At 42.3% G+C, this 25,451-nt stretch overlaps 1 protein-coding gene across 4 annotated transcripts in view; it reads right to left on the reverse strand.

Moving 5' to 3' along the window:
- The window catches only part of DENND5A (DENN domain containing 5A), a 63,006-nt gene extending 38,144 nt beyond the window's left edge, over positions 1-24,862 (reverse strand). For 2 of the 4 annotated variants that reach the window (XM_064715079.1, XM_064715077.1), the window contains exons 1-4: positions 24,653-24,862; positions 6,187-6,258; positions 5,479-5,588; positions 4,326-4,986 (exon numbers count right to left, since the gene is read on the reverse strand). In XM_064715079.1, the coding sequence (XP_064571149.1) occupies positions 4,326-4,986; positions 5,479-5,588; positions 6,187-6,258; positions 24,653-24,758 (949 nt within the window). In that variant the 5' untranslated portion in view covers positions 24,759-24,862. The remainder of the gene's footprint in view (positions 1-4,325; positions 4,987-5,478; positions 5,589-6,186; positions 6,259-24,652) is intronic. The other 2 variants (XM_064715080.1, XM_064715078.1) reach the window with 1 other exon arrangement.
- Positions 24,863-25,451: the final 589 nt, after the last annotated feature.

The raw sequence follows: 25,451 nt of genomic DNA on the forward strand, positions 1-25,451 counted from the left end.
AGGACAAAGGCAAGAAGCATGAAAATATAAACCAAAATAACTCTTATGTTTTCATTAGCTATACCTACCCAGAGAGGGTATGGAGGGAGTTTTGGATTTAAAGAAGCAAGCAACACAGTTCTTGTACCAAAGAATTACACAAGATTTAAAAATAACAACAACAAAATGATTAAAAGAGTGAAGAAGTGTTTCAGCAGTGCTGTTGCTCTTGTCCTTGAAATCAGAATGTGCTTTTTCTGGTGTCAATGACACGATCTTTTGGCCTAGTATTGTACACAAGCACTGGCAGGAAAATAATGACATATGACTAGGGCACTGTTAGATGGGAAATGCTTAACTGAACACTGGACAAGGAAAAGAAATCCACTACTTTTTTAGTATGGCCACTTAAGAACACAGAAAAAGCATGATTTGTTATTCTAACCAACTGCTGTAAATAAAATACATTATCTCTTAAATTGTGTATGAGAAGCTACATAATAATATTTATCTGCAGAAGATCTAAAAAATTAAAAAATAAATAGAGAGATCCTGTGCCTGGAAAAAGAGGAACAGGATGGGAAGAAGCTGGCAGCTCTAAGAACCATAGTTCCACCTCCCCATTTTCACATTCTACCAGAGAGAAGTCTGTCAAGTGCCCACAGAAATCCTCTGACTCAGCCAAATTTAAAACAATTATACCATCGCATTTTGGAACGTTTTTTCCTTTTAATCTTCCTACTTCATGGATCACAATGGAATACTGTTGTATTTGTCAAGTAACTCACAAGTCACCTCAAAAGCCCTGCAGCTGCAGTAAGAGCCAGCTGTGGTTAGCAGAAGCAGAGGGGCGCAGCATCTCCTGTTGTGTGTCTGGCACAGGGACTCAAGCAGCAAGGTTCCTAAATCACTGGAGGCATAACCAGAGTGTCCTATGTAAGAGATCAGAGCTAGGCAGCACAGAGTAATACTGCAAAGACATTAAACTAATACCTTAAATCTCCAGAATGAATATAATTTTAAACTAATGAAACAAAGATGGGGAGGAGTGATTCAAAGGCAGGGCAGAAAAAAAACTCCCTTATGTGTGCTGTAACATGGCAGCAGACAGCTGCCACCCAGAAAATAAAACTCTCCTAGAGCACAGTCTGTGGCAGCAGTGCATTACATTTCTCCTTTTTTTGTTTCTAGCTGTTTAGAAAAATTACCTCCAAGCAGATTTCACAGCTGTCTTAACTCAGTACACACTTTTCAGAAGAGCTCTAGGTGCTCTCTGAGATAAGGAATAAGTCTATTTCACAGTTACAAGAGCAACATAAATTACAGAAATGCAAACCAGCTCCCACAGAATATCTGGCAAGGGCACTTCCCACAGGCCTCCAGCACCACTGGCTCTTTCCAGAGTTCCTCAGCACTTGCAGCATCCTCAAATTCCTCCCTCTCTGGCACTTTTCCAAATGTTGGACCAGTCTCTCAACAGGACAATCCAATTGAGGCATTCATTCCCCACACTTGGCTTACAGCAATCCAAAATACACAAGGCTGTGCCAACATAGTGGGACAAAAGAAGAATTTCCAGAAGCATCAAGTCAGAAACATGTCAAAGGAATCTTAAACCAAAACACTTCCTCTGCCAAGTGAAGTTACTCCTACTCCAAGGACTGACTGAAACTTAAAACACTAAAATAATTTGTTTCCAAAAGAACTGCACTTGGCAACAAATTCATAGAGACATATAATTATTAAAAGGTTTGGGTTGGAAGGGACCTCAAGATCATCTAGTTCCTCCAAGAGGTTTGGGGTTTGGTTTTTATTTTGGTGGTCTTTCATTATTTTGTGTGTGTTTGGTTTAGGGGTATATTTCCAAGTAAATCTTACAAATCTGCTGATCCTGACATGTACTGTTCTAAATTTAAATCCACTCAATGAGTATCACAATCTCACCTGACCTAGGAGAACAAGAAATTTCTCAGTCACCTCAGCTGTCTTGGGTTGAACAAACTCAAAGGACATTTAAAAACTCAGTATTTATATTCTGAAGGACAACCTGGACTCACAGTGGTGTGTATGCAAGAACATGAAAAAGTCTTTACAAAAGTAAAGCCATCCCTGATTCCACTTAGAACTGAGTGCACAATCACCTGTACCTCCATTCAATATTTCCTGCTTTACAAACAGCAAAAAACAGATGTTACTCAACCATACTGAAGAAAGAAGAGAATATACTAGCACCATATTCCAGTTGAAAAGAACAACGGAGGCAAACAAACAAAAACTAAAGAAAACAGAACAAAAAAGCAGAGAGATTAAATCCCTCAGAAAGTGCTTAATAGAAGTTATGTTTCAAAAAACAAAATTGCCTGCTATTACTGAGAAGGCACTGCTGCAGCCAGTTCACCAAACCTGAGGCTCAGAAGACAGCAAAAAATTAACTATTTTTCTACTGAAAGAAGACTTTTCAACCAAAAACTAAGGTGAGAACTTGACAGAGAGACAAGACACCTCCATAAAATGTACAGCACAGCCCAGCTGAGCCCAAGCTTGGAGTGAGGCAGAGAAAGAGTGGGCAGAAACTGTCCTAACTGATCCCTCATCCCTCTCAACTCCAAATGGCTGAGCCTGCAAACAAGAAACTCAAGTGTTCCAGGGCTATTTTAATCCTCTGTAATTAGCCACTGATCAGACACCTGGAAAGGGCCCAAGACAGAAAGCTGAACCAATTAGAAGGGCTTGGAAAGAGAAGCCAGAATCCAGCAGGCCAGCCCAGAGAGGTGAGCTGAGCTCCAGGCTGGAACAACAGAGCACTCACAAGGGGATGGCCTGGAGGGAGCTCCAGGAGCATTGCTCCCACAGGGTCATGGACATGGGAGCTTCCAACTCTCCACAGGAACCTCAGACACCTCCACAGACACCACCACACCCTTCTTCATCGAGGGTGCTGATGTTTGAATCCTCCACTGGTATCCACAGAAACTCTCCTTAAATATATCTCAAACATATCAATGCCTAATCCATTTCAGGGGAAATCACAAAATAAACTTGTCTGCTAGACAAGTATTTCTAGATTTGCTATGAATTTGTTTTTTAAATCCAAGAGAGTAACCACTACACAGTTCAGTAAGATTTTTGACTGCATCTGAATTACTGTGCAGTTTTTCTCTTGCAGTTCACAGTGTCTATAAAATGATACAACTGTAATTTAACACTCTGATGCCTTTACAGACTTTTAATCACCCTGATTGTACACACAGATCCATCCTTGGCTATAGTCTATGCACAGATCTTAACACAACACAAAATCTGTATTTCATGCTTGGAGAAGGCTGCTGATAAATGTAGGTAATGTTTTGTAAATAGTTACCATTTGTCTTCCACCTATTTCAAGGGAAGTAAACACTGAAAACAAATTTCAGTAACACCATGGACTAGCCCTGAATTTGTCTTGGGATCTTTTAGGCTTCCTAACCATTCCTATAAAGTAGTGTTCAAATGCAGGCTGTCTGCTTAAACCACACCATTCTGAACAAGTGAGTCTGGACTAATGTTAGTCAGCTTGGGCCAAAAAATAAAGTATAGAAATTATATTTTGGCATAATTCCACATAGTCTGTGTTAGAGCAACAGGATGTGGAGTAAGAAGGTCAGTATCCACAAATTTCAACACAGAAAATAGATACCACTCCCACACTACTCACTAATTGATAAACATGCTATTTCAGCTCAGTTGCTGCCCATCCTCTTCAAAACAAGCTTTAGCTCTGTGCCTTCAGAGCTGTAACTGTTTCAAGGCCTTCATGGGGATGTGGGATTTGAGCTCAGTCAAAACTTTTTTCAGGTACTTCTCTTTCAAAGTAACAACCAAAATGTGACTTTGGGTACTCCAAGTTTTCCAAGAGAAAACTGTATTTGCATGATTAACTCTTCTTCAGAATCAGATATATACATAATTAACTGTGTATTGTTTCAGAATGCATGGCGAGCTCTGCAGAGATAGCAGGGAGTTCAGCTGAGCAGCTAGACAGGAACATGGAAAAGGCAAACTGCTCTATCCAGGAGCACAGTTCCAGAGCCAACAACAAAGAGGACAGCCAAACCACAAATAGAGGAGATGATGTGAAAAGCCAGTTTTAAGTTTAGGTGTCTAACAGCAGGAGCCAATGCAACACTCTCCTTACAGTACTTTTCTTTACCTGAAGACCTGCAGACAGACCAGCCAGACTGCAATAGCATGCTCATGCCACTTTAATGCAGCTATTCTGCTGTTTGTGGTGCTCTTAGCATTCAGGACACAGTAAGACCTTGTGCCAGTACAAATACAAGAAAAGAAAACAAAACCCAAGTACTCACGCTGTGAATAAAGCAGTATCTGAAACTCCAAAAGGGCACAGGTAAAGAGTTGAACCACATTTTCTACTCCAAGCAATTCAAAAACTTCTTTAACAGGAAAATCAAACAATGGTAGTTCATTGGTGCTTGGCCTCTGGCAGATAATTGGTCCATAAACACCTGAAAACTTCAATGACCTTCCTGCTGGAGGAAGAGGAACCTCATAGAGAATATTGTAGATGTAGCTCTCTAAAGGTAGCGGTGGTGGCTGAGGTGAAGTCACTGCTTGGTGAAGCTGTTCCAGAACTTTCTTACAAGCTTTCATGAAAGACATTGGAGTAATCAGACAAATGCACTTGGAGACATAGAGAGTGTCTCTGCTGATGTCGTAGGAGTTAAACCGCTGCAGCTTTGAGACAGAGGTGCCATTGCAGTCCCCAGTGCTGCTGCAGCTCTCCTTGTCATTGGAGGGAGGGCTGTGAAGAATGTCATACTCAGCATTGTGCATGTGGTACAGGGTCTGCATTGCACTGCAGATCTGTTTGCTAGTGACCTCCTCAAAAAACGTGAGAGAAAATCCAAATGTCCGCGAGCCATCTTCACGAGTGATAATGAAAGAGTGGAACTGAGGTTCTCTGCAATCTGCTTGTGTCTTGAAAGCAAGCCCTTTAGGCATACACAGCTACAAAAAAGAGGAAGGGGAGACAAAATCCATTAAAAAACACTTTTCCCTCCCCCTGCCTGCAGAAGCATTGGTGAAAATGGGATTTAAAATCCACAGGCTGCCATCACATCTCACTTTAAATTCTATTAAGTGTTACATTTCTGCACAATACAGTGATATGGTTCTAAATCAGAAAAACAAAAGGAATATATCAAAAGGGCTGCATGCAATTTCTATTGAAACTTAATACTATTTTGTTACCAGCCTCATATTTTTTTAGGAATAAAATAATAAAATTCAAACACACATAAAGCAAAGTATTTTTCTGGTCACCAAGACCAGAAACCTGAGAGAGAAAACTACTATATTTTATCTAAATTAAGATACACCACATTCCATTAAATGGAAAAATCATGCACAAAAAAGGATTTATTAATTGCAGACTAATTTATTTCTCTACTAATTCTCTAGAAGTAACAAAAAACCCAAAAGCCATGAAGTGATACTGACCATTCCCACTGCATCCTGGTCAAAAGGGTTCCATTCAACATTCTCAGGATAGCGAGCAAGAACTTTGGATTTAAATGTGCGTCTTAATGGAGTCTGCTCAAAATTTTCCCCTGCAGATGAAAGAAAAACACACAAGTAAATATTTCATTCCCTTTTTGAGCAAAAACAAGGCCAAAAAGCAGGACATCAGCAGGCAGACTTGAGGGTAAGTGAATTAAGGACACATTCCTTTTAAGAGAAACAGAAAATGCAGACAGTTGGTTAGCATATAGTCAGACTGCAGATATTAGCAAGGATTAGCTTTGTAACATTTCTGTGTCACTGAGTATCTGTGCTTTTCCTTAACTGTGGCAATCTTGAGATTGTGGTCATGACAGCAATTCTCTAAGCCACTCTCCAGATATTTCAGATTCTTGTTAAAACACAGCGAAAGCTTCAGTTTCAGTGCAATGTTGTTATTGAAGAAAAGCACAAATAGACAAAATGCAAAGATGATGCAACTTTTAGATAGACATACAAGTGGCATCATGAGATCTCTTAATTTCATTTTCAAGACTCAGGAAAAAAGATAACCACCATCTATTGCAAGAAGTTAGCTGTGAAGGAAGAGTCTAGAAGGTTAGAAGGTCAAGAACCACATAAACGTCCATGAAGAAAGAGTATCAGATGAAAGTGCTTTTTTTTTTTGCCCCACACTTTTTCCTTTACCTTCTGTTGCACTTGAAATGAAACGGCTGCCACCATCTTGGGTTTTAGAGGCCTGTATATACTGGCATAAAGCTATATAACAAATAAAAACAACACTGCATTATACATTTCATACTGTTGATTGTGATCCCGTCGCTAACACACACCAGAAAAAACATACAAACAGCCAGAATTAGCATGCAGGACAGGCTACTCCCCTAATATGCTTTTTCTACATACACAACTTATATAAATTTCTCATTTTATCTACATATTTCTAGAAGGAGATGATCAGTATGTAAGAGAAGCTCACTGTTCCTGTACACACAGCCAGAACACTGACGCAGGAGGAACAAGTTGCTTGTGAAACTAAAGTTTTGCATTTTAACTACAAAATATTCCCAAAGAGCAGATGATGAAACTGACCCCAAGGACAGGATCATTTCAAGGTCTTTAGAATTGTGTGAATTTAAGTGGCATGGTCAAGCTTTCCACAGGTGCTATCCATGCACTAGATTGGCTGAAAGCCTTGTGTGGAAGCTCTGAAATTTCCTCTAGAGCAATGACAGCCCATTTTGATAGCACAGAACCTTCTGCAGTAAATACTCTGAGTGTGAGCAGTTGCTTTAAAAAAACAAAAATGTACAACTGTGTATCTTAAAATATGCTTAGCTATATTACTAGAATGCAATTAGCTAAATGAGCATGCAGCTGTTGACAGCTGCACTAACAATCAGGCACAATTGCATGAAATCATATGCTTTAAATAAATGGAACTACTTCGGCAACACCTGCAAAAGAGAAAACACACTCCAACTCCTCTCTTGTTTTCTTACATGCAGCAATTACAAGGCGATAGAAATTGATTTCAGAATTGGTTGGGTTTGTTTTGTACGTCTAGAGTAATATTTCAAGTTCAATTTCAAAGCCAAGTTAGAATCTTTATTTGGCACAACACTTACTTGCACTAAGTAGCCACAGACAGAGATCTTGCAGCACTGTCTCTGCACAATACAGAACCCAGCACACACATTACACCAAAGCAAACAGAATTTCCAGTGAATGCTTAACAAGTCCTTTGACAGTTGAGAAGCCTGGTAACTGTTGATTTTCTTTAAGTCTTAAATACTATCTCAGACAGGGAACTTACCCTGAATCAGGACCTAGGACAGGTCTCACAATACCCAAAATATTTACATCTATTTTGTTAATTCTCTGGGTTTTAGCACTGAAATTGAAGGAGGCATTGCTTCCATTATTTGTCTGAAAAATCAACAGCTCAGCTAATCTTCATACAAAATCACACAGCTACATAATTTATTAATCTGTTCAACCATATCATTCGATAATATCATTGTTCAGAAAGAAAAAAAAGCGTATTTGGGAAAATCTGAAACATGTAGAGAGAGGAACAGTTAGGAATAACCAGGACACAACTTCACTGAAATATAACCATCTTATGAAAGAGTAGAGCTAAAGACAGAAAAGATAACAGCATCTCCACAGCTAACACAACCATAAAAGATGAAAACAAGCATTTAAAGAAACTTCCAGTCTCCCAGAAAGAAAAATGGACATAATGCCACATCTCTACTGACACAAACATCCACTCAAGTGAAGTCAGTCCTCTGTAAAAAGCTTTTAAAAGTATGTCAGGAGATTTAACACACCTACTGTTTTCTATATTTACATCTGTGCAGATGATGTAATGTCAACTTTTAGATAATTGAGGAAAAACCTCAGACATGTACTAAGTTGTTTTGTTCCTTAGCTGGCTTTTTTTTAATCTTCCACATACGTAGAGGAGAGAAAATACACGAAGGCCAAATTTTCTCCTGAACTTGAAAACCACACAGCACAAACACCGAGTCCACCTATGTGCAAGGATATACATTTTGAAATTAAAAAGGAAGATCTGTGATTTGAAGACCTTTTCATTAAGAGTAGTAACACTGCAAAATACATGATGCTGCATGATTAAAAAAAAAACCCAAAGCCTAACAAACACTGAATGGATGTATGTTTACCTATTTTAAGAAGCCTTGCACCATCTCCTCCCAAGAGACATTCTCACCAACACACTCTTAAATTTTTTAGAGCTGGAGTCTGGCTGTAATTTAATGAAAGAACCAAAATTGATTTCTGGAAACCACTGAGTCCTGATTCAGACAGAAACATAAGGAACCCTGTCAGGCCTTGCTGCCATCCATCAAGGCACTCAGCTGTGGCACAGACACTGCTGCTGCCAGCGTGCCCCAGCAGCACCCTCCTCTCCTCTCCTCCTCACTGGAATGCTGCTGCCAGCCCTGCAGGATGCTCCTCTGCCCTTCCACAGCAGCACAGTCTCCCATCCCCAGCCAGCTCTTCTGGGAGAGTCTTCATGCTTGGAATACCAAAAACTCTCCAGACCATGCTGACTCCCAAACATCCTGGTTCAAACAAGCAGGTAATGTCAAGGGACAGCTCAGAAAGTTGGAAAGTTCAGCCCAGGTGATCTGTGCAAGCCCAGGACACTGGACACTCTGTTTTCCTGCCATTACAAGTAAAGGCAATCCGAGCACCTCTATTTCCTTTTCCTGAGCTCCCCCTTCTCTCCTCTCTAGTGACTGTCACTAGACAGCCATCAGCAGTGGAGAGGGGGAAAATCCACAAACAATATTTACTTACATCCAGAGGCAAAAAGCAATTAATCCTAAATTTCTACATTTATGATCAGCCTCAAACAGAGACACCCTGCTACAGCAAAGCACCAACTGCCGCACATCTCCAGCAGCAAAAATAACTCAAGGTTTCAAGATGTGTCTCTGTGTGAATTACAGAGTGACAGAATTAAAAGGAGATTCTGAGCTGGAAGGGACCCACAAGGATCACTGAGTCCAACTCTTAAATAACAGGAATCAAGCCACAACCTTCATGTTAATAGCACCATGCTCTAACAAACTGAACTAATCTTGGTTTACTTCAGTTAGTTGATTAATTCAGGAAGAATTGAAATGGTTTTGATAAAAAGAGTGAAGAGCAATTTTAGCAAATGCAAGAGACTAACCCACCAGCAGAAATGGACAGTTGTATTCGACAACTAAGAAACTGAAGGCATAAGAGGAAAAATGAAGGCATGAAGGCATAAGAGGAAATAAAACTGATAAAAATATGATGTATGCCATAAGTTGAGATAGAGCAAGTCCCCACACTTAACAACTATCAAAGAACTGCTATCCTCATATCATGCTTTTTACATGGCTTCTCTCCCTTAGCAGAAGTAATGGCTAGAAAGTACTTTCCTTGTCCAAGTTATAGTAAAGAGGTCGTCAGAAATTATTTATCTATAAATAATTTCTTTCTTTTATACACATTCCACACAAAAGGAAAATTTTGGGGATTTTTAATGGAACACAGTATTGCCTGCTGAAGACCAGAGAGGTCTTTCAAACACCATTCTTCACATACACATTTACCCCTCAGGTGTTTGTTATATCAGAGGAAAAGCTCCACAAAAATCAAGATGCAAAATGTCCCACACACTGCAGAGTTGCAACTACCTTGGACTTAAATCAGAATCAATGACCAAACAGCTACAACTATAAGATTATTTGTCAAGAAATGTCAAATAACATATGAAATCCACAAACACCCAGCAATACTTCAGGAAGTTTCAGGCCAACATCAAACCTTCAAAACAGTAAGAATCCCATAGCATTTTGCAATGTAAACAATAACATGAAAGCATAGAGAAATATAATTTAACCAGACTCAATACAAATCCACAAGCACCAGTTTAGTGCAGCCCTGACACTGCACCCAGCAGGGGAATGACAGTGACACAGAGCATCTCAGAATTTGTCACTGGATAAAAAAAAACACTCCCTGTGTCATTCCACTCAAAATAGGATCAGTGAAACAACATGGATTAAAAATAAACAAATAGAGAATAAAGAAAGGGTTAACAAAGATTAACATTTCACTAATCCAGTACAGTCACACAAACAGCTTAATTAGCTCATGGTGATTCCCCAAAACAGGAGGGAAGCAGAAAGTAAAGCACAGACACAGACTGTGAAACTGGTGAGCTGAAGAAAACACGTGCTAGAGCTCTAATACCTGCTGCCTCCTGAAGCCAGCCCTCCTCCTGAGGCCCAGCCCAACACCTGCTGGCTCCTGCCATGCCAGGCAACAAATAGGTTTTTCAACACCAGCCACCATCACCCAGCTCTGGTGATGCCCTTTGCTTCCTCTCCCATTTTTCACACTTTACCAACCGTCCCCATTAAACATGATAGATCCCTGCTGTCCTGGAGATGGCTGAGCACCTGCCTGCCCTGGGGTGGTGGAGAATAATTCCTCTTTTGTTTTACCTATTAAGCTGTTTTCATCCTGACCTGAGAGTTTTGCCACTTTTATACTTCTGATTCCCTCACCCACTCCACAGGAGAGGAGCGAGAGGCTGTGAGGGGCTGGCTGAAACCACAGCACCGTGTAATTTGAGAAGACATGCATGAAAGACTTAAGTTATTGGAGGCAGCTTGCTTATCAAAGCTGGACACAGCCTCTGAGGAAGTCTCCTTGGCTGACGGGTGTCCAGGATTGCAGGTTTGGCCTGGCTCCTCCTGGGCAGGCAGAGCTCAGCTGAGAGCAGGCTCAGACCACAGAGGTGGACACTCAGCACCAACATGATTAAATACCACATCAGAGGCAGGGAATTCTCCAATACCTCCCTCTCACATCTTTTCAGCAAACTCAATCTGATGGACTGAGTTGTGTGCATAAAGCAAACTACAAACCTGCTCAGGATGACCAGAGAGTTGAAACACAATACATTTATTTGGAAGATCCAGCTCAAACAATCCAGCTCCCCTTTTCACAGCAGCTCACACCGCTGCTCTAACAGCCACCTAATGCTGTTTGCAATGTATGGAACCATGATGGGCTTTCAGTTTCAACTTTATTTGCACCACCTGAAATTATGCTGGCCTACATATCTGTAATTTGGACTTTGTAATTGCCAGCACATTAGAGCAGCTAATGCATGCACTGCAAGTATCCTACACTGAACTAACAAGTACACCTAATTTTATCAGTCCCCTCCTGAGTCACCTAACACTGAGCATGAGCCACATCACCACAGAATTTGTAGGGTATGCTGGAAACCTCCCTGGCTCTCATTTTCATGCTGCTCCCCCTTCTCATCTGTGTTACTTCTCTTGCTGCTCCACCTGTGAGCAGTGGACAGCAGTGCCCGTGTCTGATGAGAATTAGGACTTACAAACTCATGGAGTCTCCAGCCTAGGCAGGACAGCATTGCTTTGGAAGTCTCATGCATCCATCTGCATGAAGCTATCCATACCAATGGATATGACTTTTTTGTAAGATTATAACAAGGGGGGGGGAAAGTTCTATAAACTAAAATGAAAACATTCAATTCAAAACCTGCAAATGCCATCTACCAAGGTTTCCTCAGCTTTGAGCGGGAATAAAAAGAATGAACTCTGAAGGTCTAATTTTAGCTCTTTCCTGATTTACCCAGAGAAAAATATGATTCACTGCCTTCTGTATTCCTCTTCAGGAAAAGAAAGGGGGGGAAAAAGGGTCTTCCCAATACAGTAATAAGAAAAATGGTTAGGTTATACAACTTGCAGATTCACCTACTTATGACCTTGCATAGATGTAACATGTTTCCACACGCATTGTTTACAAATTTCTAATGCACATTTCCAAGAAAACTTGTACATGATTCTAACAATTCAAATTTCCCTGCTGACTAGCTTGCTTCTTCGTAAGAATGTTTTTAACCCTGCATTTTTTGTCTTCAATATCTCAAATTGTTATTCTCTGTAAATCCTGCACTGCCATGAAAAGTTTTCATTTACATAATAGAACAGTGGTTTAAGTTGTCCTTAATGAGAAAGGGAAAACTTTTTCAAAAAAAAGCCAAGGATACTTTGCAAATAAAGCCTTTTTTAAACAGAGTCATGGCCTTTTGAACATGCTGTCAGTTCACCATTTGGCTTTAATATTTACAAAGTGACTGCAGTGCTGCAACTCTAAAACTTATGCAAGACTATCAACTGTATAGGAACTTCTCCCTGTATCTCATCTAGGGAAAACATCTTTGAGCAGCTATCTCAGATGCAGACCAGCTCAATTTTCCCTCTATGACAACAGAGAGCAAGTCAGAATAGGTTAGCCTAGTTACCAGAAAAAGTGCCCCAAAAACAAACTAAACGGTGGTGGCAATACTGATTTTAAGGCATCATTTATACTGCCACCTTTGTTTGCTCACTGAGTCCACTCATCTGCTCAAAATAATTACAGAACAAAGATCCAGAAAGCTTGACTGGTTCTGATTAAGTGGTTTGCTGCTTCCACCCAGCCAGTCAGCTTCTTTCTTTAAATTCCTGTGATACAGCCTGCTATTAATTCAATTCATTCTGTCTCAGTGTACATTTATTGTATACATGACATCTTCAAATAAGAAATTCTTAGATAGCATGCAATTAAAACATTATATTTTCCACATAAAGACACTTACTGGAATCTTTTAGCATACAGAGACTATCAATTTCTGCTGTCACTAAAATGAATGTCTTGAACTAAATATAAAACAGCTTCAACATGAAACAGTCATATTGCTGTAATTAACAAATGAATAAGAACAGTGAGAATTTGTACCAGCAACAGAAACTATGAGCCATGCACTTAGGGCAGCCCTCCTGTATTACTCAGCACAGAGAATCCAGAGAAAATGGATTTAGAGAAGACCCTACAGACCCTATAACCACACCCTTGAGCTCTGCACTTTCTGCCCCACAGCTCAAAGGATCTGGGAATGGTGGGAACCCTCCAAGTCCTGCAGGGGGGGAACTGGAGACCCAGCTGACAGAGCAGAAGTTTTCACAACTGAGGGCTGCAAGGCAAAAATCACAACAAGGGGATTTGAACAGCACCTAAACCATAAACATCATTCCCAAAACAGCCTAATTCTACCCTGCTTCAAATAAAAAACTGTTATAAAGCACAAAGCCATACTTCAGTGAAAAGGCCATTCAAAATGTCTTTTCTCATTCTTAAGCTTCAGGTGAGAATTTTTTAAGAGCAAAACCATACCTGTCAAAGCACCTAAGAAAAATGTTTCCAAAGATACAATTTGCCTTAGTTCCAAAGATAAAAGTAACACTTAGAATGAGGTGAATCCAAAACCAGCAGCATAAACAGCAATGCGATTCCCAGTTCTGCCAGCAAACATCCTCAGTACAAAAAATAAGACTACAGACACTACAGTAAATAATTATGTTTATCAAACATAAAACTACTTCAGCTCCAAAATTCATGGTCCAAGTCTAAATAAAAACAGCTGATTGGCAAAACAGAGTGCACACACTTCTGGAACCCACAATCTAGAAAAGATGAAAGTGTGGAGTAAATAAAGGCAATCTGGGGAGAGGGAGGAACTGGGGGAAAGAGCTGGTGCATAGACTGAGGGATCTGAGGACTTCTGGATTACTCAGACTGACACATGACCAGCACCTAGCCTGTGAAAGCAAATACAGGGGCTTAAGATGCATGAAGGGATGCAAAGACAGTCAAGCCAAGAATCAGTCTCTTAAAACTGAAGGCAAGAGTGTTTGGTTAAAAATAAGACTAGCCCTATTCTAACTTGCCAACAAAAAGGTGAAATATTCTATTTTCAAGTCTTAAGAGAAAACTGGGATAATCAAACAAGCAATTAAATTATATGGCCTGAACCATAATAGATGTGAAATAAGATGGAAATCTGTTGATTCAATCTAGCCTTTCAAAAACATACAAGAAACAAACAAAAAAAGAAAGAAAATCCTAGGCCAAGCCTTCTGGAGAACACCACCATTCTGATTTTTAGGACACTCTATTATAATACTAAAGAAAAATCCTTTCAATAAATACAATACATACACAGAGAGCTGTTAACACAGTAAGAATAAGCAAGGGTTTACTTTTAAAACAGAAAAATTCTCTGATTCTTTCTTCAACAAATATTAAATCACATGTAACTAGAAGAAAAAAAGCACCTCTCTAAAATGCAGGAAATAAACATTCAGAGTCTGGCAGACTAAGGTAAGAAATTCATTATACAAGAATTCTTGGAATAAAAACCATGATTCAAGAAAAGCTGCAGCTGCCAAGTCTGTAAGCAAAGAGCCACTCCATCAATAGACAAATGCTTTCAGATTATGACTTGCTTCCTTCCTTCCAGTTCCTCCTCCTTTAACAGAGCTGCACGTATTTCTCATTAGAGAGGACTCCCTTCTCCAACAAACCTCTTGCTCAGATATACACAAAGAAGAATTCTTCTCTTTTATCCTGAAACACACAAACCAACCCTCTGTCCCACACTTCCTATCCCCCTGCCCCCGTTGGCAAGACCACCTGGCAAAGCACAAGCTGAATTAATTTGATATGGAATTGGGACTTGAACACTTTTTAAAGCAGGTTAAATTATCCATGAGAAAAACCTTCAGGGTCACTTTCACTTCTCTGCAGCACTGCTGTTGGAGCAGCTGGAATCAGGTGTTTCAGCCACTGTCTGCAGCAGCCTCCACCCCACTGCATTTGTGACACATCTACCACAGCTGGGACTTCCTCCAAAACCTTCTTTATCAAAGTTACTGTTCCACTTTCCCTGACAGAAAAGCTTGAAGGCAAAGCAACTTCACTGCCTGCCCTTCTGAAACAAAGGTGAGAATATGAGTACAAACACACAGGCATGGATCCCAGGGCCAGTGAAATGAGTGTGGATGGAGTGCCAGCCTTCCTCTGGGAAAGCTGAAGGATGGGCTTTAGAGGGAGGAGGGAAAAGACAAAGAAATAACCAGTCTAAAAAGCTCTGATTTTTTTTCCTGTTTGTCATCTAGGGAACCCACAGTTGCTTGTAAAAATCCCTTATCCCAATCCAAGGAGAACATATTCCTTTGAACATTCAACTGACTATAAAATTCCTCCTCCTGCAGACTTTAAAAAGGTGAGAGAGAAAAAAAAAGAGTTAACCCTAATCTGTTAAAGGTCCTGTTGTTTTCCCATTTTCTTTTGCTTCCCAAAATTCAAGAAAAGTAATGTTTCAAAAATCATAACATAAATAAACTCACTGTGAAATGAAATAAATTTTTAAAAAGGTCATTTTGCTAACTGGAAATTCAGTGTAAACTCTGCCTGATACAAATAATCGTTTATTCCTTTGATAGGTAAATTCTTCCAAGCCCTTCATGGCAAATGAAAATCTAGGAGTTAATAGATAGCCATTCATCACTTAAGTCCCAGCATTCATCTAGTTGATAACAAAACATGTTGCCACACACAGCCGGGAATCGTTTCAAATGCTGCAACAATGAATTTAAAGCACCACAGAAAAACAGCTGAGGCCATCTGCATTCTGTGATTGTAAGGTCAGGAAACCAAAAGCTTTTGTTTTTATTGTTCTGCTCCTGGTGCAAGGAAGGCGGGAAGAGGTGGGACAAGGAAGTGGCAGGACAGGGTAGGGGCAGAAGAAACCACCAAGAATCTAAAGCAGCTTTTAACATAGTCCTCAGCTTGCATCTTTAAAAACATCCTAAAGATTTTTTTCCTATAGCTTTTCTTTTTGTACTCCTTTGTATGTAACACAGGAAGGCAGATGGACCATATAAAATACAATGTATTTTAATCAAGACTGTCTTAGAAATTTTCAATGGAACGGTCTTAAAACCAGAATTGTTTTACTAAACCAGTTTTCTGCTCTAGCCCAAGCAAAAAGACTTACAGAAAGATATTTAGGTCTGTTTCCAACTAAACAACAGAGGCAGGCCTCAGAATTTCAATGAAAGGCGTGTTCACAGCCACAGGGGTCAGGAGGGACACACTATTTCCATTACACAATAGATCTGCAATATGTGCAACAGAAGACACTAAGAAAGGAAAAGGGTGGCTTACCTTCAGAATAGAAGCAAATTCTTTTACATGTACTAAAAATATGTAACAGAAGTGAAGACGAGCATATTTTAAGCATATTTAATATAGAAACCAGCTGTTCTCCTCATGCCCCCCTAAGACTGGCAGATCCAGTGGGACTCTTCAGGAAAGCCTGAGCACAGATCATTCCAAACAACTCTTACCAACAACCATGGTCTCCTTTCACAGTGACACACCCCATCCAAATATCCCTACTTTTTGGGCTTCCGCAGCCCTCTGGCTCCGAGGATTGATGGAAACACAGCTGTGTAAAAAAATAAGGATCAAATCTTACTGAAGCACTTTTCCACTCCTTCAACCAGGATATCACTGAGGTTTTGCATTGAAAAGGAAAAACATTTTAAAAAACACATGAAGTCTTTCAGCAGGTTTCAAAACCATACAGAGGTCAGAAAAATACAGAAAGATCAGCAATGCAGTAATTTCAATATACCAATCCTGGCCAGTGTGCTTCACTTTACTATCTAACCTTTGAAAGGAACCTGCCTTAACAAGGACTGCTCCCCTTCTGAATAAAACAAAATGTGTCCTGTAAGAAAGTCAGGTTGCTTGATAGGAGTGATTTCTAATCACAGAAAATTAATCAGATGTGCTGACAGTTTGGTCAAGGGATATGACAAACCCCAAAGCTTATCTCTGCTCTGGCTGGATCCTTCTTTATCATCTCTCCACCCATGCCTCCTGAGCTCTCTTCCCTGTCACACATAAGCCTATCAAGCTCACCTTTCTCATCCAGTTAAAAAAATTCATGTCTGGCTAACAAAAAAACCCCTAATGTTTTCAAAGACCTGAAAACAGAAGTCTCAGGTCCAAGTTAATCACAACTGTGTATCACCACTGTGGTCCAGGTCATAAACAAAGACCTCAGTAAGGACAGGAAAGAGACCACAACACCTTACACCTGGGTTGGTCTGCACTGCCATAAAATCTCCACCAAAAGAATTCTGAGAAACAACCAAGATACTGGTAAACAGAAATTTTACCAGTCTTCAGCAAACTTTTGAAGGAGTTACTTCACATTTCAATTTTAAAAGGAGCTTACTTGACATTTCCCAGATCCCACACATAAAAGAGACAGAAAGGACATGACAGCCTTATGCTGGCACCAACCTTGTTGACTTAAGGGACTTATGTTTTCCCCAAAGCAACTCTAATGCTCAGTAGGACAGTGCTGGGCTTGGGGGCCAAAATTAGGAAACAACAATTGGCAAGGCAGCTTGCTGAAAGTAGCAAGTTAAGGAGGAATAACAGGCAAGTAAAGCTCCTAAAAGTTAATGCTTGTACTGCAAAAAAGAAACTTTTTCAAACTCACCTGAAGCAATGTCAAAGAGTATCTGTTTCTGTAAAACCAACCGTTTTTCCTCACTCAGATACTGAAATGCTGCTTTCTCTGAACAGGTTCCTTTTGCCTGCCATGTTGTCTCTAGATCACTTACCCATGAAATGAGAGAAAGTTTCTTTCTCAAAATGCCTCAGTATCCATATGTAAATGACTTAGTACAGGTGTACATACACATAGTACCTGACTGTGGCTGATAAAAGAGCCAGTAAAAAAACCCCAAAAAAACTAAATAAAAAAGCCAATATTCTATACTTGTACAGCAAAGTTTGCAACCAGTGAGCTCTTGCCCATCAAACCATAAGTGGAGTAGCACTTTCCTGGAAAGACAAAGACACATGCCTTGAGCAGAAACACTCCAAGTAAATTCTACATCCTTCACCAGTTAGTGCTGGAATGCTTGATAATTTCTCAGTGCAATAATGTTTTAAGCCTCACAGGGATAGCATTCCAGCTCACTGCAAACTTGACTGCAAACCACAAATCTGAAATGGTTGTCAAGAAATTGAGAGAGTAATTACTGCACAGTGTGCATCAGTAAGTAATTGCTTCTGACACTGTCACTTCATGGGCATCATTTCTGCTACATGAGCCCTGCAGGTTAGTGGGAATTCAAAAGATAACTATGAGAAGTCATTACCAAGAACACTCAAGTAGGACTTGCCTAAGTCAAAAGGTGGATAAAAAAAAGCTGTGATGTTTTGAAACTTCAGAATCAATAATTTGAAGAATTGGGAAAAAAGTTATTATTTGCAAAATGGCAGTGTTTCCCATCCAATTCACTTCAGAGCTTTTTGTGTAGCCTCTCTCTTGCAAAATAAACTGCAAAGATCCCCAAATATAACAGGAAAAAACAAACTAGCACCAAAAAAACCCTAATGGACAGAAAGCCAAATGAGCCCATCTTTGTAAGCCCTGTCTTAGTAAGCTAAAATTCCTATGGCTTTTTTTAAATTCCTATGGCTTTTTTGAAAGCCATAGGAATTAAGCCTTTTAAAAGGCTAAAAAAACAGAGTTGTAAACCTTGGTTCTTTAGACAAGGGCTAAAGAACCAAACCTTAAATTTACTCTTAAATCAAGAACTTGTAACCTTTCTCCTCCCCCACACATTGCCAAAGAGCCTTCCAAGTAAACCAAATTTATAACTGAATACAGAAAGGTTTTGAGGGGATTATTCCATAAAGGATCCAGCTCAGTTGACCCAAAACACAAACATGATAGAAGATTGGCATTGCAGAAACATCCCCAGCAGCCTGTGGCTCCAAATGCAGTTCAGCAGAGTCCAGCTGCTTCCCCCTTACATCAGCTCTGCCATTCTTTATCCACATATCAGCTACCCTGGCACGTCTGCCTCAGTTCCCAAAGAGACAAAAGACCTTTTTGGCACTCAAACATGGCAAACAGCTCCAGCTTCTTGGGAAAAGATAGAGGGGGTAGGGAAGAGTGGAATAAGCTACTATCTGGAGTAAAACATTTCACATGTGCCCGTGTAAGCCCAGCCAAAAGCTGCTGCCTGTCCACAGTGCCCTGAGGGAAACCAGGTGAGCTGAGAGCCCTGGGGCCACTGCACCACAGGGTGAGCACCTTGCCAGCAATGCCAGAGAGGCAAAGGAGCTGCAAATCTCCCCTCAGCCTCAGAATGAACCCCCAAGGGAAGAGGCACCGGTGGCAACTGTGGGAAGCTTGCATGGATACCATCCACATGCACAAAGGGAGGAAGAGGGGGAAAAAAACCTACCAAAAACAAAACCCCACAATCACAGAACAATTCAGCCTTTGGTAAAATCAAGCAATGGTTCTCAGCAATGGAATTCACTTCTGCAGCAAGTGCTGGTGCCACCACCACAGCAAAGACAGAGGAATTCACTCACATGCTATTTAACAGTATTGCAGATGGACTCCACTGCAAACACCACAGCTGGCTCCAACCCCAAATGTATTAAATCTGAGATTAAAATGCCTAACAGAACAAACTACAAAACAGTCAAATGTCAATCAGAAAATTATATCTGCTGATTTAAACTAAGTTTGCATTTCTTCTTCCTCCTCTTTCCCTTTAGCCAGCCCTTACAAATACCTTTGCAGCAAAATAAAAGCCTGGAAGTATTTAAGTGTGTTTAACTTGGAAATGAACATGGGTACTGATAAAAGCCTTACTTCATGGACTTCCAGAATGGAACTAATTCCACTAAGCAATTTATTGGCTTACATATGTGGCAAATGCCTTCAATCATGTCATCACACACTTTTTTTTTTCAAGTTTATATCAATACAGAATTCCATTAAAACAACCCCTAACAATGCACGAAGATAAACTGTCATTTTAAATTTGAGGCCAACAAAATAGAAAAATAATGACACTTCAATTACAGACAGGGAAATGAGGTGAGATAACGTTTCTGTTTTCCTGGTGAGAAGAAATACTTTCTCTGAGATTGTCAGAATAATTTTGAGTGGAGCTAGGTGAATACCATACACCAGGTATCATTTTTTCACACACCAGCAGCAATCCAGTGGCTCCTGTGGCAACACAGAGATGCCTCACTCATAACCAGTCATGTTATGCTCCTTAATCTACATGCAGAGATCTTGCCTCAACACCATTAAAAAGAAAATGCAAAAAAAAAGGGTATGACAGAGGAAGAACCATTAAAATTGTATCAGATCATCATACTAGAGAGTGAAAGCAGACCTAACATGAATTCTGAAAAGGCCCCTGAAGGGTCTCTACAGGAAAGATATTTCCTGGACAAATGGGATTCACCTAACTCTTATTTTCATTCTTCTGTAAGGATGAAGCTCATGATCAGGTGGAAAAACTCAAAGCACCATGGTAAGGACTTGAGCAAAGGAACACAAATTCACCTACCAAATAAAGTGATTTTTAGACCAAATCTTAAAAAAACAGGTCAAACTGGGAAGAAAGGCAGTTAAAAAGTACAGGTGGCAGAGTAGTTATTGGGTTTACTCTTCTTTTTTTAAAAAACAATCCTATTATTAAATCAACAACCTTTTCTTCACAGATCATAGGCTTTTTTTTCTTGACACTGATTCTCTTTTGTAACATTGGTATTTCTGAAATAATTATTATCATCTTTATGATATAAGGATTCAAGACTGATGAGTCAAGACTACCAAGGTACGTTCAATAGATGAAGGTAATTAGAACATGGGTTCCAGATATTTAGATCTGAGTTCTGTATTTCATAAAAGCAACCCCAAGACCACAATTTCACATAAATGTAAGGCAATGGCAAGTTAATGCTCTGCTTTGCCACTCCATAATAAACAAACTCTGTTGACAAGTGATTGCTTGTAAAAATCCTTTTATTCCATGTTTTTTTTCCACTAAAACCCCAACAGTTTCATAAAGTGCAAGGCTTCCCACCATCATTCAGATCACATCTGATTAACTCAACAGACAAAGGACTTCAGCTGAAAGATGAGCCTCAACTCCATTCTCATTTTCTTTCCAGGGCACAGTCACACAATCTGAATGAAGAAATCCTACCATAATGTTGCAGCATTACAATCATTACATTACATACAGTAGATTTTTGGTGATGTATTTCATCATCTCCAGATGACCAAGGGCCAGCAATGTGCCCTTGCTCCAAAGAAGGCCAATGGTACATGGGGTGCATTAGTCAAAAACATTTGCAGCAGGCTGAAGGAGGTGATCCTGCCCTGGAGGGGCCACAGCTGTGCCCAGCTCTGTGCCCCTTAGTACAGAGAGTGCAGCAAGGGTCCACAAACACGAATAAGGGACAGGAGCCAAGGCTGACAGAGCTGGGACTGTTCAGCCTGCAGAACAGAAAAGCTCAGGACACAATCTCAGCAATGTATATAAACATCTAATAGAAAGTGCAAAGGTGATGGAGACAGGCTGTATCCCATGCCAGAGCCAGAGGTAATGGGCACAAACCAAAACCAGGAGGTTCCATCCAAACATCAGGACACAGCTTTTCACTGTGAGAGTAACTGAGCCCTGGCACAGGCTGCTCAGGGAATGTGTGGAGTCTCCATTTCTGGTGATACCCAAAATCACCTGGACATTGTTCCAGACCTGACAACTGCCAAAGGTCCCTTCCAACGTCAACCCTTCTGTGGTTTGCTCTGTGAAGGAAATTCACCTGTGACAGACCTCAGCAGCGTAATGAAAAATTCATCCCTTCTGGAAACAGTAATGCACCACAGTTCGTCTCTCTCTCACCCAGCTTAGCGGCTGACACTGGAGCTTAAGCTTCACCCAGTGCTGGGGGTTTTGTTTTGTTTTGCCATCACCTAGCAAATATCTTCTGTGTCCTTTAAGAGGTCACCCGGTGGGAACACAATTATCAAAATAAGAAAGGACACCCAGAATTGGATTTAGGGATAAAAAAGCCCTATCAATAGAGACTCTTTAACCCGTGCTAACTACAAGTCCTAAATACAGGATTTCTCATTGCATTAAAACAAATATATATATATATATATATATGTTTGTTTATATCCTGTGCCTCTTCCACCAGCCAGCCAACTTTTTCAGGAAAAAGCCTTACAGCTGTGCTATTCAGTAAGCTTCCAACATACAAAGGGAAAACGCCATCAGAGGTGTCTCTTCAAACAAAGTAAGTCCACCGAGCACCAATTCCTGAGCTTATCCCTCATTTCCAAGCCTGAAGCCAACGCTGTAGCGCCCACATTAGGGCCGAACACCTGAACTGCGCGGCTGGGTGAGCCTGCCGAGAACAAAGTGTGCGGGCAGCATCCCCGGGGCCGCGCAGCGCGGCGGGCTCCGTGCGGGGAGGGAGGGAGGGAAGGAGGGATGACATCATGCGGGGCCGCTCCGGAGCCCTGCCGCAGGAGAGCCCCGGGGGACACAGAGGGACACGCCGTGCCCAGACCCGCAGGAACCCGCTGTGCCCGGCCCCACAGGGACCCTCCGGGACCCGCTGTGTCCGGCCCCACATGGACCCACAGGGTCCCTCCGGGACCCGCCATGACCGGCCCCACAGCCCCGCACGGACCCGCCGTGCCCGGCCCCGCATCGCCCCGCAGGAGGGACCCTCCGGGACCCGCCGTGCCCGGCCTCACACGGACCCGCCGTGCCCGGCCCCACACGGACCCACAGGGACCCGCCGTGTCCGGCCCCTGCCCAACAATGGGCACTCACGGAGCCAATTGTCTCAACAGGACGAGGATTCAGAAGCTGTTTTGCAGCGCAGAAATCAGAGGGAGGGGGGGGAAAGAACCAGCGCACAATGACCCTTTCATTGAAACAAGAAAGGCTCGCAGGAAGTACAGAGTGTTTCCAAGCCTTATCCGAAAGCCGCTGAAATATAACAGAGGCCTCTCCATTTTTATCAGTGGACACTGGAGGAGGCTATAGCCCAAGACACAGTTTGAAAGCATTATCAGTCACACTATCATGCATTATTAATAACACAACAAACTCAAGAAAACACACCCGAATTCCACCTAGCCCTTATGCTGTGACATTATTGGAAATTTTCCCCAATCTTCTTTTAAAATCTTTTCTCAAATCATGCAAAAATCTGTCTCCTCCATAAACACAAAAATCCCTTCTCCCCCCAGCCCCACACCTTGTCACAGGTAACACCATGGTGGAACAGCAGAGACCAGGATACAGCACTACACTACAGTTCTACATACTACAGGTGCAGTCCTTGACCAGGAGAGCAAATACAGAAAGAACAGCATGCTCCAGCTTTCAGACCTGCACACTCTGAAAGGCTATTTTAAAAAAGGCACTTACATCTTCCAGTTTACTATTAGATAGCTAGCCCAAAGTAATGCACTGTTGGTTTTAAATTGAATTATGTGCAGAGAATTATTCATGTGCCTATCAAGAGCAGGGAGCATTACTGAGTGTGCCTTGCACCACATTACACAAATAGATTTGTAGTAAATTAATCACAAAATTAACATCTTTCTAATTGTTTTTGATCTATAAACTTCGTTCATTTTCAATTTAATTAAAATAAACCCTCACATATCTCTCAATGAAATTGCATTGCATTTTGTTCTCTTAGATTTCTTAAACCAAATTGATACTGTAATTTGCAGTGCCATTGCAGAGCAGACTGTTTTGCTGTACTCACTCCTCAAGCCTCAAACTGTAGCCTACAGTCACTTTAACATTAGACAAACATGAATTCTCTTAGGGAAAGGTACTGCTCAGCACGAGGGACAGGTGAGAAATTTTGTTTGAAGTCATTAAACAAAAAAAAAAAAAAAGTTTCTGTAATAACCAAAGTTTAGAAGAGCTCACTCAATGCAAGAAGTCAGTTCTAATAACACAAATTCCACTCTACAAGGAACAAGCATTTATTTAGTGAGGGACAGCTTAAATGCATCAATGTAAAAAAAAAACCTCATAAAAGCAAACTAGTAAAAAACACCGAGGCTAGGGGTGAGAGACTGTACTACCGGTCAAGTTCAGAGCTCAGATACACAAAATCAGTGCTGATGTTAGGTCAGATTTTCACCACCACATTCCTTCACCGTTCTTAACTGCTAGAGATGCTAAGCCACACTCTGATTTAACTGAGGCCATGACAATGAGACTGAAGCTGAAGAGAGGAGCTGCTAAAATTTAATGATTTTTAACCTTAAAAACACTGTTGTGACACAGTGGTGTGGTTTAGATGGATACGGTTTAGTTGCGGTGTGAACATTCTCACCTAACAGCAAAGTAATCACTTCCTAATCCGATTTCTTTTCGGATACTCCTGCAAGAGAATTCTTGTCCCGGGCTACGAAAAGAAGGTAACATGGAACACGCAAAAGGTTTTCGCTCTCTCCCAAACCCGACTCGTTCAGGGTGCCCGTGTGTCTCAAGCGCCCGGCTGAAGTTGGTACGCGCAGGGAGCGCAGGACATCGCCGCTGGGGCTCGGACCGCCTAAAGCCAGGGCAGCGCTCAGGGCGCGCTCTGCCCAGCCCGTCCCACGGCGCTGCCCGGCCGGCTTCGGGGTAGCTCGGCCACTTGTACCGATCCCGCTCCATGTCCGGCCGGCCGCTCCGCATGCCCGGGGAGCCGCAGCGCCCGGGGCTCCCGGCGGGGCACGGGCAGCCACGGCAGCGTCCGGGGCTGCGGGGCAGGGCAGGTACCGGTGCGGGCAGCGCGGCCGGACCCCGCCGCCCCTGCGCCCAGCGCCGCCGCCACTCACCGGAGAGCTCGTCCGGCTCCAGCCCGGTCTCGGTGTCCAGCCCGCAGATGACGAAGTAGTCGGCGAAGCGGCCGGGTGCCGAGGAGCCGCCGCCGCCGCCGCTCATGCTGCAGGGCGAGGGACGCGCGGGGCTCAGCGGGAGCGGGGCCGGGCAGCGGGGCCGGGACCTCCGGCTGCGCCCGCCGCCTCCATGGCGGCGCGGGGCGGGCGGCGCCGCGCGGCATTCTGGGAACGGCCCCCGCCACTCGCGGGGGGGCGGCGCGGCCGCGCGCCGCAACGCCGCGCCTGCGCCCTGCCCGCGGGGGTGACGTCATGCTGCTGGTGCTGGCGCTGCCGCTCGCTGCTGCCGGGGCCGCCTGAGGGGGCAGCCGTGGCGGGCGGTCAGGCGGTCACGGCCGTGCCCCGGCAGAGCCGCGGGAAGGGCTCTGCTCCCCCCGCAGGCACAGGATCAGGGGATGGGCCGGGCTGGAAGGGACCAGAGTCTTGAACTGCCTGCTCAAGCAGTGTCACATGGCACAGGAGTCTGTCCTGACCGTTCTTGGGTGTCTCCAGTGGGGGAGACCCCACACGCTCTCTGACAGCCCGTTCAGTGCTTGGTCACTGCGCAGTAAAGAGGTTCTTCCTCACATTCAGGTGGAACCTCTGTTTCTTCCCGTTGCCTCTTGTCACTTTGCTTGGCACCACCGAGCAGAGCCTGATCCATCCTCTGTCACCTCCACATTGATGAGGTCCCTTCTCAGTCCTTTCTTCTCAAAGCTGAACAGAATCATAGAATCATTTAGGCTGGAAAACCCTCTGA

The sequence above is a fragment of the Zonotrichia leucophrys genome, chromosome 5 (assembly GCF_028769735.1).
Source record: "Zonotrichia leucophrys gambelii isolate GWCS_2022_RI chromosome 5, RI_Zleu_2.0, whole genome shotgun sequence".
In the NCBI taxonomy this organism is placed as follows: domain Eukaryota; kingdom Metazoa; phylum Chordata; class Aves; order Passeriformes; family Passerellidae; genus Zonotrichia; species Zonotrichia leucophrys.